Source organism: Bos grunniens, chromosome 10 (genome assembly GCF_055505025.1).
Source record: "Bos grunniens cultivar Pamir isolate PY7600 chromosome 10, Bosgru_T2T1.0, whole genome shotgun sequence".
Lineage (NCBI taxonomy): Eukaryota > Metazoa > Chordata > Mammalia > Artiodactyla > Bovidae > Bos > Bos grunniens.
This window is the reverse complement of record NC_141174.1, coordinates 97,241,443-97,260,741: the sequence shown is the minus strand read 5'-3', so window position 1 is coordinate 97,260,741 and position 19,299 is coordinate 97,241,443. Positions and strand designations below refer to the sequence as shown.

The following is a 19,299-nucleotide window of genomic DNA, read 5'->3' as shown; positions in this document are numbered from 1 at the left end:
TTAAATAATCCTTAAAATCGCAAGGAGGAATATAAATGTATAATTGAAGAGATCCAGATAATGAGTGAGGTGTGAACTCGTTAGGGGCTTTGGTTTCATTCAGAATGACCACAGAATGCAGCCTTCCTGGCACTAACAAAAAATAGAACAAAAGCAGCAGTATGGTTGCACAGCTTATCGTATTCTCTTCTGAATGCATTTCAAATTACTTTATGATAGCTGTTTTCACATTATTTTATACCGGGCCATTTTACATGTGTATGTGTGGTAAATCCAGCAATAAAAATGTTCCTAGGAATCATTATACATTGCAAATAAAGGTGTTTCTAAAGCATTAACGTTGCTTTAAAAACAGGCTCAAAGACTTGGATCAAGATAACTTTTAATTCTTATGGAAGAATGGAGATTTCGTTGGAGATATCCAGCGATTTTGTGGCTTTGAATACAACTGAGTCAGCCAGGAGGGAGCAGCAAGGGGATGGCCTCAATTGACTGCCAGCACCAAAGTTGTTTCTCTTCCCAAATGGGTCCCTGGTGGGGTTTGGCTCACCTGTTATCTGAGTGATCTGTCATTTTCACCAAGAATGGGAATTGAAGCTAGAGACAGAATGAGATTAAGATAACTTGACTCTCTTCTTCAAGGGCATTGAATGAAAACGTGTGTGTGTTTTACTTCTAAATGTTTCCTGAGGAGTGTCTGAGTGTCTGAATAAACCCCTTTATCTGCTACTGAGTAAAAGTGGAGACCAACTTTTGAGCTAGAGCTTAAACTGAAGACTTTTCCTCCCTTGAAAATGTGAAAATATCCTTAGGGATAAAAGTAGAAAAAGGACTTTACCTTGTGCAAGATACCATCAGCTGACTTTAACTGTACCGTGCTGGAGGCAACCTGAAGAGAGAGTTAAGTGCTTATGGTTGTGAGTCATTTCACTGCATTTCCCTCGATGACGGGTACCTGAGAGTGAGCAGAAATGCGGGGTTCAGGGCCCAGTGCTGTTTCTGGGGTGACCTAGTTCTGGAGCCTCCACAGGGTGAGAAACTTGCCCTGGTGTATGGATCTGGAGTTTAAAGGTAAACACAATTCCGTCATGCTGGCTCTTATGTACGCACAGTAGTAGTGTGTGTGCGCTCAGTCGTGGCCCACTCTTGCAACCCCACGGTCTGCAGCCTGCCAGGCTCCTCTGTCCATGGGATTCTCTAGGCAAGAACACTGGAGGCGGTTGCCATTTCCTCCTCCAGGGATCTTCCCAACCCAGGGATCAAACCCCTCTTGTTCCTGCATTGGCAGGCAGAGTCTTTACCACTGGTGCCACCTGTACATATAAGTCAACTTTAATACTTCATCTGATTCCTAACCTGAGAAACTTGGAGAAAAGCCTGTCTGTCCAGGGCTCTTCCCAGTCAGCATTTTCTGAAAAGATTTTTAAGAGTAATCTTATCTGTATGTAAGAACTATACAAAAAAGATCTTCACAACCCAGATAATCACGATGGTGTGATCACTCACCTAGAGCCAAACATCCTGGAATGTGAAGTCAAGTGGGCCTTAGAAAGCATCACTATGAACAAAGCTAGTGGAGGTGATGGAATTCCGGTTGACCTATTTCAAATCCTGGAAGATGATGCTGTGAAAGTGCTGCACTCAATATGCCAGCAAATTTGGAAAACTCAGCAGTGGCCACAGGACTGGAAGGGGTGTTTTCATTCCAATCCCAAAGAAAGGCAATGCCAAAGAATGCTCAAACTACTGCACAATTGCACTCATCTCACACGCTAGTAAAGTAATGCTCAAAATTCTCCAAGCCAGGCTTCAGCAATACATGAACCGTGAACTTCCAGATGTTCAAGCTGGTTTTAGAAAAGGCATGGGAACAAGAGATCAAATTGCCAACATCTGCTGGATTGTGGAAAAAGCAAAAGAGTTCCGGAAAAACATCTATTTCTGCTTTATTGACTATGCCAAAGCCTTTGACTGTGTGGATCACAATAAACTGTGCAAAATTCTGAAAGAGATGGGAAGACCAGACCACCTGCCTCTTGAGAAACCTACATGCAGGTCAGGAAGCAACAGTTAGAACTGGACATGGAACAACAGACTGGTTCCAAATAGGAAAAGGAGTACTTCAAGGCTGTATATTGTCACCCTGCTTATTTAACTTATATGCAGAGTACATCATGAGAAACGCTGGACTGGAAGAAGCACAAGCTGGAATCAAGATTGCCGGGAGAAATATCAATAACCTCAGATATGCAGATGACACCACCCTTATGGCAGAAAGTGGAGAGGAACTAAAAAGCCTCTTGATGGAAGTGAAAGAGGAGAGTGAAAAAGTTGGTTTAAACCTCAACATTCAGAAAAAGAAGATCATGGCATCTGGTCCCATCACTTCATGGGAAATCGATGGGGAAACAGTGGAAACAGTGTCAGACTTTATTTTTCTGGGCTCCAAAATCACTGCAGATGGTGACTGCAGCCATGAAATTAAAAGACGCTTACTCCTTGGAAGAAAAGTTATGACCAACCTAGATAGCATATTGAAAAGCAGAGACATTACTTTGACAACAAAGGTCCATCTAGTCAAGGCTATGGTTTTTCCTGTGATCATGTATGGATGTGAGAGTTGGACTGTGAAGAAGGCTGAGCGCCGAAGAATTGATGCTTTTGAACTGTGATGTTGGAGAAGACTCTTGAGAGTCCCTTGGACTGCAAGGAGATCCAACCAGTCCATTCTAAAGGAGATCAGCCCTGGGATTTCTTTGGAAGGAATGATGCTAAAGCTGAAACTGCAGTACTTTGGCCACCTCATGCGAAGAGTTGACTCATTGGAAAAGACTCTGATGCTGGGAGGGATTGGGGACAGGAGGAGAAGGGGACGACAGAGGATGAGATGGCTGGATGGCATCACTGACTCGATGGACGTGAGTCTCAGTGAACTCCGGGAGTTGGTGATGGACAGGGAGGCCTGGCGTGCTGCGATTCATGGGGTGGCAAAGAGTCGGACATGACTGAGGGACTGAACTGAGCTGAACTGATCTGTATGTAACTTTCTTCTTTTCAGCTGACTTCTGAATCCAATCCTGAGGTCAGTTATGGCTCATGTGTCTGAGATGGGACCCCTTTCCCAGCACATCTTGGAGGTGTGTGCTGGGACAGAGAGGTGGGAGGAGGCGGACTTGAGTTGATCTAAATGCATCTTCCCCTGTTCCTAGTCCAGCTTCAATTGAAAAGGCTCCGTGTGGCTCAGGTTGATTATATCCGATCCCTAAATGATACCCTGTGGTCATCATAAAAACAAAGCTTGAAGCAGTGTAACTTTCTGAAAAGGGCTTAGTTTAGGGAGTCAGACAAATCTGGATTTTAAATCCATGTGGCCTACACGATCTTTCTGGGCCTTAGTTTCCTCATCTGTAAAATAGGGATAGCAGTATCTAGTTCAGAGTGCAGTAGTGGAATTAAATGAAATAATATATGTAGAATGGTGTAACAAAGTGCTTGACACATAGTAGGAGCCTAATAATTAGCATTATTAGCATGATATTTATGAAATATTTATTGAGTACTAGCTATGTACTGGAGAATGCAATGGCACCCCACTCCAGTACTCTTGCCTGGAAAAAATCCCATGGACGGAGGAGCCTGGTGGGCTGCAGTCCATGGGGTCGCTAAGAGTTGGACACGACTGAGCGACTTCACTTTCACTTTTCACTTTCATGCGTTGGAGAAGAAAATGGCAACCCACTCCAGTGTTCTTGCCTGGAGAACCCCAGGGACAGGGGAGCCTGGTGGGCTGCCGTCTGTGGGGTCGCACAGAATCGGACACGACTGAAGTGACTTAGCAGCAGCAGCAGCAGCAGCTATGTACTGGGCTTACCAGGTGGCTAAGTGGTAAAGAATCTGCCTTTCATTAAAGATTCAGAAGATGCAGGTTCAATCCCTGAGTCGGGAAGATACCTTGAAAAAGAAAATAGCAACCCTCTCCAGTATTCTTAATCTTATTTGTGTCATGGATGCCTATAGGCCATTTCTCAGAATGTTTTTTTTTTCCCCAGAATGATGTTTTTAATCATACAGAAAAATATAAGGTTACAAAGAAAACCAATCATATTGAAATACACTTAGCAAAATGTTAAAAAAACAATTTATGTTGGTGATATATGTTTTATTGGGGCTTCCCAGGTGGTGCTAGTGGTAAAGAACCCTCCTGGCAATGCAGGAGACATAGGAGACATGGGTTCGATCTCTGGTTTGGGAAGATCCCCGGGAGGAGGGCATGGCAACCCACTCCAGTATTCTTGCCTGGAGAATCCTATGGACAGAGGAACCTGGTGGGCTACAGTCCATAAGATTGCAAAGAACTGGACAAGACTCAGGTGACTTATCATGCATATTTTTTATTATTAATGTGTCAAATGAGATCTACCATCATTTTGAAGAGATGGTGAGTCTCAATGACATTTTGACATATCCCCAACTATAATGAGTTATAAAAAACTTGTGTCAAAAGTGTGACTAACACTACTGTGGTTTGTTGGTTTCTTTGTAATAAAAGGAAATATCAGAATTTCAGTTAAAGGTGAGTAAAAATAAATAGATATTCTTTATTCATCCCAAGTTCAAGGGTCCCCTGCTTTCCTTCTCTGGTTAGGAACCCCTGCATGGGAAATGCCAAGCAGGGGAATAAATGGAGTTCTGAACCATTTTATTACTTTTCCTGGGACAGGTATTTTGGACTCCTACTAAAATCCAATTACAGTTTTAGGATCTGGTGGAATTCTACTAAAAATTCCTTTTGCTTTATTCAGAGTAAGAAGGAGTAAGTTTTACCCCTAATCTAATCTATTTGTGGAGACCTACATTTCTGTTGGCGAAGACTCTTGAGAGTCCCTTGGACTTCAAGGAGATCCAACCAGTCCATCCTAAAGGAGATCAGTCCTGGGTGTTCATTGGAAGGACTGATGCTGAAGCTGAAACTCCAATACTTTGGCCACCTCATGCGACGAGTTGACTCACTGGAAAAGACCCTGATGCTGGGAGGGATTGGGAGCAGGAGGAGAAGGGGACGACAGAGGATGAGATGGCTGGATGGCATCACCAACTCGATGAACATGAGTTTGAGTAAGCTCTGGGAGTTGGTGATGGACAGGGAGCCGGGCATGCTGTGATTCATGGGGTCGCAGAGTCGGACACGACTGAGCGACTGAACGGAACATTTATTTCATGAAGGACTTAAAGACATGTTGGATCGAGGATTTGCATAAAATATTCATTTTTCCCAATGCAGTTAAATGGATGCTCTTTCAGAAGATGTTCTTGCTTGCAAAGATGATCATAAAGTCATGACTATTCCCATATGGAAGAAAATTTGTTACATGAAGAAGCTAGAAGGTTTAGGACCCCTCTGGGGGCAATTTTCTTGAGGAAGCTTCTAACTGAGCCCAAGAAAGAAAGGACTCTTTGAGGATGAGAGTGATGGGGAGGCTTCTTGGAATAAAGAGATAAACCAGGGTTCAAAGGGGAAGGCTGGAATTAGGTAAGCGATGGGAGGGATGTTAACAGGAGCGGGTAGCTCAGTAGCTTTGGGCCAAGGGAAGGAATGTGGGGAGGTGAGCCTAGATAGGTCACCAGAGTCCATTTCGATGAACCTTCACTGATATGCCAGGGATGTGGGATGTAATTGGCAGAGAGGAGTCACTGAAGTCTTCACAGGAATCAGATAAAGACGTTTCTGATTTAAGAATATCAACATGACCACAATGTTCTGGGTAAATTTAGAGTAGGAAGAAATTGTGGGCAGTCGTTATAGGATGAGATGGCAAAACTGAGTGAAGAAAATTATACCTATCCTAACCGCCTGTAATTTCCTAAGGATGATTCATCTGGAGAACTTATTAATTATTGCCGATCATCACGATTTTCCTCCACAAGTGGTCACCCCAATAGGGTTGGCATCTGACAAGGAATTGATCATTTTAAAATAGCTCCGTATGGTTTTATCTCCAGATAGCTTGAGAAATGCTCCCTGGGAATGTCTGGCTGATGAGATGTGAAATTGCATGGGATAGTGTCAAAGCAAAAACTGCACCTGACCAAGTGAAACAGGCAAAGTAGATTTTATACCATGCTATCATAGAGAAGGAAAGCCAGAACTCAGTCTGAACTCAACTCCACTGAAATAAATGTGGGAGTGAAATATTAGAGGATTTTAGGGGCGAGATCCATGGGATGTGTTGAGCACATTGAGTAATTCCAAAGCTTGCAAATGTTCTCTGTGATTAGGCCACCTGTGTTTACTAACTGGTGCTCACTACTCCACCATTGAGTGAGTTAGGCTTCTCTACCTTCTCTCAGAGACTGGCAAATGGGTGCCTGGTCTTCTGGCTGATAACATTTCAAAGGGATAGTTCATAGTCCTTGAGAAAGACCTTCTGGGCTTGTAAAACTGGCCTTAGGAGGCTGGGAAAAGATTTACATCTCAATGGAGTAGAGAAAGAATTCACAATGACACATTTTCTGAAGAAAGGATGTAAGAAAAGGGAGATCAAGGCATAGAGTCAGAAAAAGGTGGAAGTTTAGTCAGACTGAGGTGAACATTATGCTCATCTTGGTCATTATTGCTATTACTGTTATTGCTGTCTTTTGGGTAGCTTCTACCTGACTCATTGGAAAAAGCCCTGATGCTGGGAAAAAATTGAAGGCAGAAGAAGAGGGCTCAGAGGATGAGATGGTTGGATGGCATCACTGATTCAATGGGCCTGAACTTGAGCAAACTCCAGGAGATGGCAAGGGACAGAGAAACCTGGCTGCTGCAGTCCATGGGGTCATAGAATTGGACACGACCTGGTGACTAAACAACAACCACCTGATACAGAATGGAAAGGAAGAGTCAGTGTTAGGAATGTTAGGAGAGAAAAGTCAACATGACTTCTAACCTACCTTGGGACCTGGAGAGGGGATACAAAAGAGTGGACAGTCCACATCTAGTGGCCCCGGACATGGGAGAATGCAGAGGTATTGGTGGGATTGGAGTTTCTGGTTGGCAGGCAGAGTGGTGGTGAGGATGGACTGGTCATAACTGAGCATAACGCTCAGGTCCTTTGTTAGAAACAGCGCCCTGCTCCAGCATGGGAGGTTGATAAGAGAGGCGGGAGCCCGCAGGGCGGCAGTACCATTTCTGGAGCATGGTCCTTTCTGGCAGAACACTGCAGAGAAGCTCAGAATGGGCATTTGTCATTGGCACTGTGTGTGAGCTTCACCTAAGACGCGCGCGTGCACACATACACACACAGGTGTGCCTGCAGAGACATCTTGTACATATATTGAAGTATTTCAAAGTAAGTTACAGGCATGTAAACAGCTGAGTTGTATGGAAAACTGATTGCTTCCATTTACCACAAGTTGTGTTAGAAATTTGTCAGAAAACTTGACTGAGAAAGTTAGGGCTTTTGGAGGCAACCCGGGTAATGATTTCGGAAGATGTAATAATGAAACCATCAGAGCAGAGATGTTCGCAGAGTTACTGAGGATGTGTGCATGATAACACATCTTACTGTTTTTCAAGGAAGTAAGCGTAAGTGGGGGAAGAACCCAGGTCTAAGAATTTCTAGTCCTCTTGAGCAGGAGTAGATGGCCCTAGGGTTGCCTGCTACTGCTAGGTCTGCGATGCTAAGAACTGTCAAAGGTACTTTGCTCATTGAACACCCGGCCAAGAAGACGTCAGTAAAGCATTCTGGAGAAGTCAGATGCAGGATTTAAGAGTGAGTGGTAAAGAAAAATTAAGAGCCAGGAAAGCAATGGTTTTTCCAGTAAGTCTGGCTTTGAGAAGAGAGTAAGATGTAGGGAGAGAGCAGGAAAGTCACAGGGTTAAGTTACTTGGAATATATGATGTTAATGTGTTTTTATTTTTTCGAATTACTTCTCTTTAGTGATCAGAAATGACTGAACAATCAGGAAAAACCAATTCCACGCGAGAGAGACCTGCAGGTCAAACTTCTGAGAAAAACTGTCAGATTGGACAGAAGCAACTGGTATGGCACATGGATACTATGATTCCGTGGTATTTGGGGAATTCTGGACGTGTGGAGTCTCTGAGTTGCCTTGGATTTGGGTGGGAAGGTGGCCCCATCAGGATTCCATGGGAAGAATCTCTGCTCCCTCATCCACCTCCTGCTCACTGCCAGGCTGCTCTCATCTCACCTGTCCCCTCTGTGCCTCTCAGTTCCCAGTGTCCTATGTGATAAAGTCCTACCCTTGGAGTAGAATAATTGCAGAGAATATGGTCAAGTATTTTCATTTAACAAATCCTTGTGTTTTTTTCCCCCAGGATAATATGCTATCCTGGCTCGAGAACTTGGCCCATGTTAACACACCTAACCCTTAACACAAGATACTATTGTTAATCCATTCTGCAAAAGGAGAAACTGAGTCTTAGAAGAAGTAGGAATGTTCTTAAAGCACCCCAGTAAGAGTGGCAGAGCCAGGGTTTGAGCAGAAACATCTAATTCCTTGTTGTGCTTCAGAGAATAGTAGATCATGCTAAGCTGTGTTTATTACACACCTATACCTAAATATCGGAGAAGGCAATGGCACCCCACTCCAGTACTCTTGCCTGGAAAATCCCATGGACAGAGGAGCCTGATAGGCTAGAGTCCATGGGGTCGCTAAGAGTCGGACACGACTGAGTGACTTCCCTTTCACTTTTCACTTTCATGCATTGGAGAAGGAAATGGCAACCCACTCCAGTGTTCTTGCCTGGAGAATTCCAGGGACGGGGGAGCCTGGTAGGCTACCGTCTATGGGGTCACACAGAGTCGGACACGACTGAAGTGACTTAGCATAGCATACCTAAATATGGAGAAGGCAGTGGCACCCTACTCCAGTACTCTTGCCTGGAAAATCCCATGGATGGAGGAGCCTGGAAGGCTGCAGTCCATGGGGTTGCTAAGAGTTGGACATGACTGAGCGATTTCACTTTCACTTTTCACTTTCATGCATTGGAGAAGGAAATGGCACCTCACTCCAGTGTTCTTGCCTGGAGAATCTCAGGGATGGGGGAGCCTGGTGGGCTGCCATCTGTGGGGTCGCACAGAGTCAGACATGACTGAAGCTACTTAGCAACAGCAGCATACCTAAATAGAGAATTGTTTCCTAAGGTTGTTTGTAAGAGAAAGCCATACACACCAACCAAAATGAAATTTAAAGAAACATACCTATGTTATTTTAGAATGACTAGACTTATTTCTAAAAAAAAGCCTGAAGTTCTGTTACTAATTTGTTACATTGAAAGTTTCCCCTTGGTTTAGAAATGTTCTATTTCATATATGTGTTAGCCTGAGTGTTTTGGGGCAACTCAGATTACTTTCTTCTAACAACTTTTGAAAGAGCATGGCCTTCTCTCCTGATATGTGTGCTGCATGATCAGAACTAGTTCTCAGGATTGATTGAAGCATGTTTATTACTTGCCTTTCCAGTTTGTTGTTGTTTAGTCAGTAAGTTGTTTCTGACTTTGATCCATGGACTGTAGCCCACCAGGCTCCTCTGTCCATGGGATTTTGCAGGCAAGAATACTGGAATAGGTATCTGTCCCCTTCTCCGGGGGATCTTCCCAACCCAAGGATCGAACCCATGTTTCTTCATTGCAGGCAGATTCTGTTCCTGCTGAGCCACCAGGGAAGCCTCAGTTTCAAATTATGTGTTTGTGTTAGTCACTCAGTCATGTCTGACTCTTTGTGACTCCATGAACTGTAGCCTCCCAGGCTTCTCTGTCCATGAGATTTCCCAGGCAAGAATACTAGAGTGGGTTCCCATTTCCCTTCTCCAATTCAAGTTATGCTGCTGCTGCTGCTGCTGCTAAGTCGCTTCAGTCGTATCCGACTCTGTGCGACCCCATAGACGGCAGCCCACCAGGCTCCCCCATCCCTGGGATTCTCCAGGCAAGAATACTGGAGTGGGTTGCCATTTCCTTCTCCAATGCATGAAAGGGAAAAGTGAAACGGAAGTTGCTCAGTCGTGTCTGACTCATAGCGACCCCATGGACTGCAGCCTACCAGGCTCCTCCATCCATGGGATTTTCCAGGCAAGAGTACTGGAGTGGCAATTTAAATTATAAATATCCCCAAACAGGTATTTTGAAAATTTCTACTAACATGCTAGAAAGTCATTCAAGCCAGAGTCGTCTTCTTGCAACCTGGCTTTGACTGAGAGAGGATCCCTCAGGTGGCTGTATTCTGCATCGGCACCCTGGTGGGGTCCACACCCCCAGGGCAGTGAGTTTGGAGACATCCCTAGAGCAGCAGTCCCCAACCCTTTTGGGACTCGGGACTGATTTCATGAAGACAGTTTATCCATGGACTGAGGTGGGGGAGGGACTGGGTACAGGATGAGTCGAGTGCATTATATTTCTTGTGCACTTTATTTCTGTTATTAATGACATCAGCTTCACTTCAGATCGTCGGTTATTAGACCCCAGAGGCTGGGTGCCCCTCTGCTGAGCTTGGGGATGGAGGGCTCTGGTGCTGTGCTCTCACTATGTTCTGGACACTTTGCCTGGGGGAAGGGCTTTTACTTCATCCCCACCAGTTTTTGAAGCCAAGGGGTGTTTTCCAGGTTTAAAGGAAATTCTTCTGTTCCCCCTTGTTTTTTATTTTTCAATTATATGTAGTTTTACACTATGTATTTGTTTATTCAGAAAGAATGACCTAATATGAAAAATTCTACATCATCTTTTGAAACTAATCAGATTAAACTGTTTATTTCTCTAGGTAAAAGAGCTGAACTGTCATGCTATTATGGTAAAAGTTACAGAAACTTGATCTTGATGCAATGTAAAACAGATAAAACTATAAGATTCTTACTACTAATACATTTTATTTGTTTCATAGCAACAGATAGAGCGGCAGTTAAAATGCTTGGCATTTCAAAATCCTGGACCACAGGTAGCTGACTTTAATCCTGAAACAAGGCAGCAAAAAAAGAAAGCACGAATGTCAAAGATGAATGAGTATTTTTCTGTAACCTCCAAGTAAGATCAAGATTTATTATATTTGATCTGTGGGATTATAAAATGCATGCGTTCTCCTTGACAAAGTAATTACAGGTTGCCTCTTTCTTATGATTGAAAAATGTATTTTCCGTGTTCGCTTCAGTAGCATGTATACTAAAAATGTATTTCTAAAGTACAGTATCACCCCATATGTCTGGAAGTTAGCAATTTCAAGAAATAGCCTGTGATCCCCAATGAGGCATCAATTTTTTAAAAACATGCTTCAGAATTCCTTGCACTGGAGTAATAGATGTAGTATGGAAGATGATTAAAATTAAGAAAGTTATATAATTATGAAGGGCTTCCCAGATAGCACTATCGGTAGAGAGCCTGCCTGCCAGTGCAGGAGTCATGAGAGACATGGGTTCAACCCCTGAGTCAGGAAGATCCCCTGGAGGAGGGCATGGCAACACCCTCCAGTATTCTCGCCTGGAGAATCCCATGGACAGAGGAGCCTGGTGGGCTACAGTCTGCAGGGTTGCAGAGAGCTGGACATGACTGAGGTGACTAAGCACACGCGTATCATGCAACCTCGAGGTGGTGTTTCAGGGGCTCCATGGAGCTCTGGTCCTTTGTGTCTCAGTGCAGGAAGAAGTCAGTGAGAGGCAAAGAGATAGGTAAGAAGTGATTCATTAGAATAGGATGCTTGGAAGGGTTACGGGCAGGCGAGAGGGTGCCAGGCCCCGAGAACTTAGTGGGGTACCGTTTTATAATCAAAGGAAAAGTGAGGAGGAGGGAGAGACCACCTTCTTCCTCTTCCTTAGCTGTCTCATCAGCTCCTCCTCCAGGCTGGGCAGGGGAGTGTTCTTGTCCCTACAGGGTCAAGCCAGGACTGTCATGGCACTGTGGAAAAATTATGTCAGGTCTCAGTGCAGTGAGGGCCTTTCATTTGGAAATGTCATCTTTCCATAAGTCATTGCTTTTTATGTATCCAGAGAGCACGTGCTAGGGATCATCAGCTTCCTGCACTCCCTGGGCAGGATGCGGGTCTCGGGCCACCACTGTTTTATTGTTTGGGGGCGTGTCTCATGCTGTTGTTACATGGTGGTAGTCTAAGCAAGCCTGCTTGGTTTTGTGGGTAAGCCAACCTGCTTCCTCTTCAGTGATCATTAACTTACAGGGGTCTTCCATACTTCTTTCTTCATTACAGTCCTCTAGTGAGGTTAACAGTTTAATCACCTACTTTGTCCCTTTACTCCATCCCTTTCAATTAGGAGAAATAATATACCCATAGGAATGAATTCAAGTATCAGAAGGGCACAGAAGTATCATAAATTCAATTATTGCTAGCACATCAGAGGCATAAATTAAGAAGACCATAAAGAAAAAGGTTGATATATTTGACTACATTAAAATTAACAGTTAATGCCCTTTGCAAGATACCCTAAAAATAACAAGAGAGATATCACACCGTAGGAGAAGTTATTTCTGAAGGAAAAGATAACCATCCTAAGAGAAAAATGAACCAAACAGTGAATAGAAGAAAAGGCTTTGTCAGCCAGTAAAGGATCCGTCTGCAATGCAGGAGACCCCAGTTCGATTCCTGGGTCAGGAAGATCCCCTGGAGAAGGGATAGGCTACCTACTCCTGTATTCTTGGGCTTCCCTGGTGGCTCAGTTGATAAAGAATCGGCCTGTGATGCGGGAGACCTGGGTTTGATCCCTGGGTTGGGAAGATCCCCTGGAGGAGGGCATGGCAACCCATTCCAATATTCTTGCCTGGAGAATTCCCATGGCACAGGAGACTGGTGGGCTACAGCCCATAGGGTCACAAAGAGTCGGACACGACTGAGCGACTAGACACACACACACACGCACACGCGAAAAGGCTAGTGAACACTCGGGATGCTGAAGCCTCTTTATTGGTACTGTGTGGGCAGTGCTGCACTTCCCAGGTGGGTAAAGAGTTTAGTCTTCTGAGATCACTGTTGATGAAGCCATGGGACATGAAACAGTGTGAAATAGGACCACCACTATTTTAAAACAGCTTGCATTGCTGCCTACGTACCTTATGACCGAACACCTTCACTCCTGGGTGTATATCCTGGAAAAACCCATCCACGTACAACAGGATACATGTTCAACAAACTCATCTCTGCAATAGCAAAGAGAATAAAGCAGTAATAATCCAAATGCCTATCCATTATGGAAAAGATGAGTAGCTGGTATAGTTGTACAGTGGAATACATATAGACGTAGAAATATTTGAATATGGCTACATGCACTACCATGAATCTCAAATCATGATATAGAATTCAAAAAGAAAATACAGAAGGGAAAACGCAGAGTGCTTGGAGATACATACACATATGGCATCAGTCAGGCAGTCAGTTCAGTCACTCAGTTGTGTCCAACTCTTTGCACCCCCATGGACTGCAGCACGCCAGGCCTCCCTGTCCATCACCAACTTCCGGACCTTGCTCAAACTCATGTCCATTCAGTCAGTGATGCCATCCGACCATCTCATCACCCTCTGTCGTCACCACCTTCTCCTTTCCCAGCATCAGGGTCTTTTCCAATGAGTCAGTTCTTCACATGGCCAAAGTATTGGAGTTTCAGACTGGTTGGATCTCCTTGCAGTCCAAGGAACCCTCAAAAGTCTTCTACACCATAGTTCAAAAGCATCAATTCTTCGGCACTCAGCTTTCTTTATAGTCCAACTCTCACATCCATACATGACTACTGGAAAAACCATAGGTTTGACTGGATGGACCTTTGTGGGCAAAGTAATGTCTCTGCTATTTAATATGCTGTCTAGGTTGGTCATAACTTTTCTTCCAAGGAGCAAGCGTCTTTTAATTTCATGGCTGCAGTCACCATCAGCAGTGATTTTGGAGCCCAGAAAAATAAAGTCAGCCACTGTTTCCACTGTTGCCCCATCTATTTGCCATGAAGTGATGGGACCTGATGGCATGATCTTAGTTTTCTGAATGTTGCATCTGAATGATGCATATGGCATCAGAAAAAGTAATATAAGGAGATGAGATTCCTTTTGGCCAAGTGGAGGGATGCAGCCGGTGGGGCATGAAGAAGACGTCAAAGACGCAGCACCCCTTCATTAAGCTGGGCAGTGGGCACGTGTGTTTTATTGATCTGTGCATGTGTGTCTTGTACAGTTTGTACATAGGCTAGCTTAGACTCTTAGAGCGGATAGATAGCATTGGTGGGCAGGCAACTAGGATCCGTCTTGACGTCTGAGTCGTGGTGGGGAGTGTTTGGGTGAAGGCACAGGGAGGACAGAGGCTGAGCTGGGCTTTCTGCCGGCTGCGTGACTCCCCATCCCTGTCGTTCCCATAATAGATTCTCCATCTTCTTGGCTGCTGACACCTGAGTTTCCTGTTGGGGGTAGGCGCTCTGATTCCTCAGATGAAATGCTTCCAGTGTAAGTCCTCATTGGAAGGCTGTCCTGCTAAATTGAGATGGTCAGGCAAATCTGTGTAGTAACCCTTAACCTTCTCCGCTAACAGGAAGCAGAGGTAATGCTTGGGGACCATGGGTGCAGAAGGTCAGAGTTTCATAGCCTTGTCTGACTTCAGCTGGGAATAATGGATACAGGCCCTACATAGGTACTTCTGTCATTCTCAGGGTTTCAAGCAGCTCCATATTGCAGGATTTATTTCAGAATGGTTTGGTTTTGAGAGGGTGGCAGAGTCCTGGTGGAAGATTTTTGCTTCCTGGACTTGTAGAGGCTGAAGGCATCAAGCGGATGCAAATCACGAGGTAGCTCTCTAGTGTTCTCCACTCATATAGAATGTCCTGCCTCCACCCTGGGTGGAAAACGGAATGAGACAGGGACCGAAGCCATGGCCTCAGGAGACGGTTAGCAGAGGAGTCTTCAGTTTGCCTGTTTTTTTTTTTTTTTTTAACTTTACAATATTGTATTGGTTTTGCCATATGTCAACATGAATCTGCCACAGGTATACAAGCGTTCCCCGTCTTGAGCCCTCCTCCCTCCTCCCTCCCCATACCATCCCTCTGGGTTGTCCCAGTGCACCAGCCCCAAGCATCCAGTATCGTGCATCGAACCTGGACTGGCAACTCGTTTCATATATGATATTATACATATTTCAATGCTATTCTCCCAAATCATCCCACCCTCGCCCTCTCCCACAGAGTCCAAAAGACTGTTCTATACATCAGTGTCTCTTTTGTTGTCTTATATACAGGGTTATTGTTACCATCTTTCTAAATTCCATATATATGCGTTAGTATACTGTATTGGTGTTTTTCTTGCTGGCTTACTTCACTCTGTATAATAGGCTCCAGTTTCATCCACCTCATTAGAACTGATTCACATGTATTCTTTTTAATGGCTGAGTAATACTCCATTGTGTATATGTACCACAGCTTTCTTATCCATTCATCTGCTGATGGACATCTCGGTTGCTTCCATGTCCTGGCTATTATAAACAGTGCTGCGATGAACATTGGGGTACATGTGTCTCTTTCAATTCTGGTTTCCTTGGTGTGTATGCCCAGCAGTGGGATTGCTGGATCATAAGGCAGTTCTATTTCCAGTTTTTTAAGGAATTTCCACACTGTTCTCCATAGTGGCTGTACTAGTTTGCATTACTACCAACAGTGTAAGAGGGTTCCCTTTTCTCCACACCCTCTCCAGCATTTATTGCTTGTAGACTTTTGGATCGCAGCCATTCTGACTGGCTTGAAATGGTACCTCATAGTGGTTTTGATTTGCATTTCTCTGATAATGAGTGATGTTAAGCATCTTTTCATGGATAACTGCCTGTTTTTGTTCTTAGTGATGTCAGAATAGTAACTAACAGTTCTGATGCTTATCTTGAGTCATTCGAAATGTGATTGTGTTCACTACAGTGCTTTTTTTTTTCTTTCTAAAACCTATTTATTTCTGGCTGCACCGTGCCTTTGCCGCGACACACGGGCTTTCTCTGGCTGCAAGTGGGGCTGCTCTGCAGCTGCAGTGCCTCTCCGGCAGTGCCTTCTCTCGTTGCGGAGCGCAGTGCTGCAGTGCTCAGGCCCCGGTCGCTGTGACTGGCAGGTTTAGTCGCCCCACAGTGTGTAGGGTCTTAGTTCCTGGAACAGGGATCAAACCTGTGCCCTCTGCACCGGCAGGCAGATTCTTAACTACTGGACCGGTCACCAGGGAAGTCCTTTCCTCCTTTTTTGTAAAAGTTGACCACTATTTGAAAAAAAAAATTTTTATTTGATGTATTTATTTGGGGCTATTTTGGGTCTTGGTTGCTGTGTGGGCTTTTCTCCAGTTGTGGCGCTCGGACTCCGCAGCTGCGGCTCGCAGGCTCCAGAGCACAGGCTCAATGACTGGCGCACCATCTTAGTTCCATGACGGGGAGTCTTCCCTCATCAGGGAAGGAACCGTGTCTCCTGCGTTGGCAGGCAGATTCTTTACCACTGAGCCGCCAGGTGAAGCCCATTTAGGTGTATGGAGTGCTTCTTGTTAAGAAAGAAAAAAAAAGAATATAATGTAGTAGGAAAAAATCCCATTAAGAATGGTTATATTTCTAAGTGAAATTTTGTAGACGAAAGCTTTCTGTCAGTTCTTCCTCACAATTGGCTTCAGTTGGCTATCACGCCCCCCAGCATGCTGGAAGGATGGAGCATCACTCTCAGTGACAGCCTGACTGCGTTGGTCAGGCAATGTATGGACTGAATTTCCCAGGACATACTGCCTTCTAAAGTTCTGAAGTGTGGCTGGGTCATCTTTAGGGTTCTGCTTCTTCAGAACAAAGGGAGCTTGTTTCGGCAGGTTGCTAGCGCCATTCTTTTCCTCTGCAGAGTCATGAAGAAGTACGACAAAAGCGGCAGGCTCATCTGCAATGATGCGGACCTGTGCGACTGCCTGGAGAAGAACTGCCTGGGCTGTTTCTACCCCTGCCCCAAGTGCAACTCCAACAAGTGCGGGCCTGAGTGCCGCTGCAACCGCCGCTGGGTCTACGAAGCCATCGTCACCGAGACCGGGGAGATCATCAGCGCGCAGCCGTTTGACATCCCCGACTAGGACGCAGCCCTGCAGGCGGATCGGTTTTCTCTTCTTTGCATTTAAGCCAGCTTCTGTCTCCTGGATGAATTTTAGGGCTGGGGGAAACAGTGTTTAAAAACGTAACTTAAGACTCATGTTCTCTGAAGCCACAGAGCCGTGTGGAACGGGCCCCTCTTCTCCAACCTTCCTGCTCTGATGTCTCAAATTCCTCCCCTGGTAACCCAGGAGCGAGGCCTGGGGTAGTTATCAGTACCAGCACCTCCATCACTACTCCTGCTTTCAGATTAAAAGTCCCTTTCCCCTTTGCTGGGACCTTGGAAGATGGAGTGTGAGGATTTTCAGAATTCTGTAGCTGAGAGCTTGTCTTGACATAGAACGTAGAGTTATACATTTATAATAGTTACGCTTAGTTAGTTACACATCGCCAGTTCTAGATCAGAACTGCTCTTTGGATTGACATGGCACTGCATACCCGTAGTCTCATTTTTTGTTGTTACTGTTTTAATAATAACATCTGTTACTACTTGGCAGTATTTGTATTAAAAATGTGTATTTTACTTGTAACGTGGAAACAGGGCTTGAATATCCTAAAGGTCAGTAGTTTACACTGTTTTTTCATTTCAGGATCAGTATTTCAGAATATTTTTTTCAAAAGGAGACTAAAGTAACAAAAATCCTGCAAGTCAGGCTGGGACGCCAATATTCCTGTATATGTAGCCAGAAAACTGACTCTTTTTCACAGAATTTACTGGGTTTTCCAGACTCAACTTTGTGCTCTATGCTTCCAATTCACTGCCTTTAACCATCACAGCCCTGGGAGGAAGAAATCAAATCACTCAAGTCAGATCCTTTGAAATGCCCATCAGGAGCACATGGCCCTGAGACCAGTCAAAAGAAATGGGGTCCTTTTTTTTTTTTTGGCTTAGATTATGTTTTTCTTTAAGAATAATCGTTATTTTGTAAATGACTGACCAAGTGAATTGTTTCATTACTTATTTTAGGATAATATAATTTTAAAGTCTAAAAGGAATCTTCCAGGTTGTCTAACTAGGGGTTTGTCAGCAGATTATAACCAAGAGGCTGTTCTGTGCGAGGCACGGAGATGGAGCCATGCGTAGAACTCAGCTGGTCCTGTCTTCAGAGTCTAGAGACTAAAAACAGTCTTTTTTTTTTTTTTTTTAATACAATTGAGGAAACTTAGACCCAGTGAGATTAAAATGACTCGGTTAAGGACAAACAGAAGCCCTGGCAACCTTGGTGTTTTGCACCTTAAGACTAGTGAAGTGAAGTAGCTTAGTCGTGTCTGAATCTTTGCGACCCCATGGACACCAGGCTCTTCCGTCCATGGGATTTTCTAGGCAAGAGTACTGAAGTGGGTTGCCATTTCCTTCCCCAGGGAATCTTCCCGATCCCTTCCAGGGATTGAACCCAGGTTTCCTGCATTGTAGACAGACGCTTTACTGTCTCAGCTGCCAGGGAAGTCCATAACATGATACCAGGACCCCCTAGATTCCACCACCCTCCACTCCACTCAGCCATCCAGGCATGTAGCCAGAGGAATTCCTTTTTTGTTCCTTTTAGGGTGCCTCCCTAACATGCCCACACCTCCCCAGATAACAGGTGATCAAATTTCCCTTTCAGTTCTTCAGTTTGGACCCAGCCATTCTAGGGGCTCGCCTAGGGACTGTTCCTGGAACAAGTGCAAGAAAGGGGAGTGGGAGACGTGCAGAGCTCTCACTACCCTGCACACCCCCAGTTTCCCATTTCCAGGGGGTGGGGGCTCCAGGCCACATCCTGGAGTGATCTCCCTCCCCCTGTAGCTCTTCTCTCCGAGTATGCCACCAGGGCTGGAGGAGTCTTGGGTGTGAGGAACACTACTAGTCTGCTAAGTCGCTTCAGTCATCTCCGACCCTGTGCGACCCCATATGGCAGCCCACAAGGCTCCCCCGTCCCTGGGATTCTCCAAGCAAGAACACTGGAGTGGGTTGCCATTTCCTTCTCCAATGCATAAAGGGAAACTGAAAGGGAAGTCGCTCAGTCTAGTCCGACTCCTAGCGACCCCATGGACTGCAGCCTACCAGGCTCCTCCATCCATGGGATTTGCCAGGCAAGAATACTGGAGTGGGTTGCCATTGCCTTCTCCGACTACTAGTCTAGACGGCTCAGATCAGTTGTTCAGTCATGTCTGACTCTTTGCAACCCCATGAATCGCAGCACGCCAGGCCTCCCTGTCCATCACCAACTCCCAGAGTTCACTGAGACTCACATCCATCGAGTCAGTGATG

The 19,299-nt window shown here is 45.0% G+C and overlaps 2 protein-coding genes across 2 annotated transcripts in view; both read left to right on the top strand.

Annotated features, from left to right (window-relative positions):
* LVRN (laeverin) overlaps positions 1-7,999 on the top strand; it is a 106,029-nt gene extending 98,030 nt beyond the window's left edge. The window contains exon 22 of the mRNA XM_086323244.1: positions 7,923-7,999. The gene's annotated coding sequence lies outside the window, so the exon portion shown is untranslated. The remainder of the gene's footprint in view (positions 1-7,922) is intronic.
* ARL14EPL (ARF like GTPase 14 effector protein like) overlaps positions 1-17,578 on the top strand; it is a 29,445-nt gene extending 11,867 nt beyond the window's left edge. Inside the window, exons 2-4 of the mRNA XM_086323247.1 lie at positions 7,923-8,024; positions 10,878-11,017; positions 16,810-17,578. Coding sequence (XP_086179373.1) covers positions 7,932-8,024; positions 10,878-11,017; positions 16,810-17,032 — 456 coding nt within the window. The 5' untranslated portion in view covers positions 7,923-7,931 and the 3' untranslated portion in view covers positions 17,033-17,578. The remainder of the gene's footprint in view (positions 1-7,922; positions 8,025-10,877; positions 11,018-16,809) is intronic.
* Positions 17,579-19,299: the final 1,721 nt, after the last annotated feature.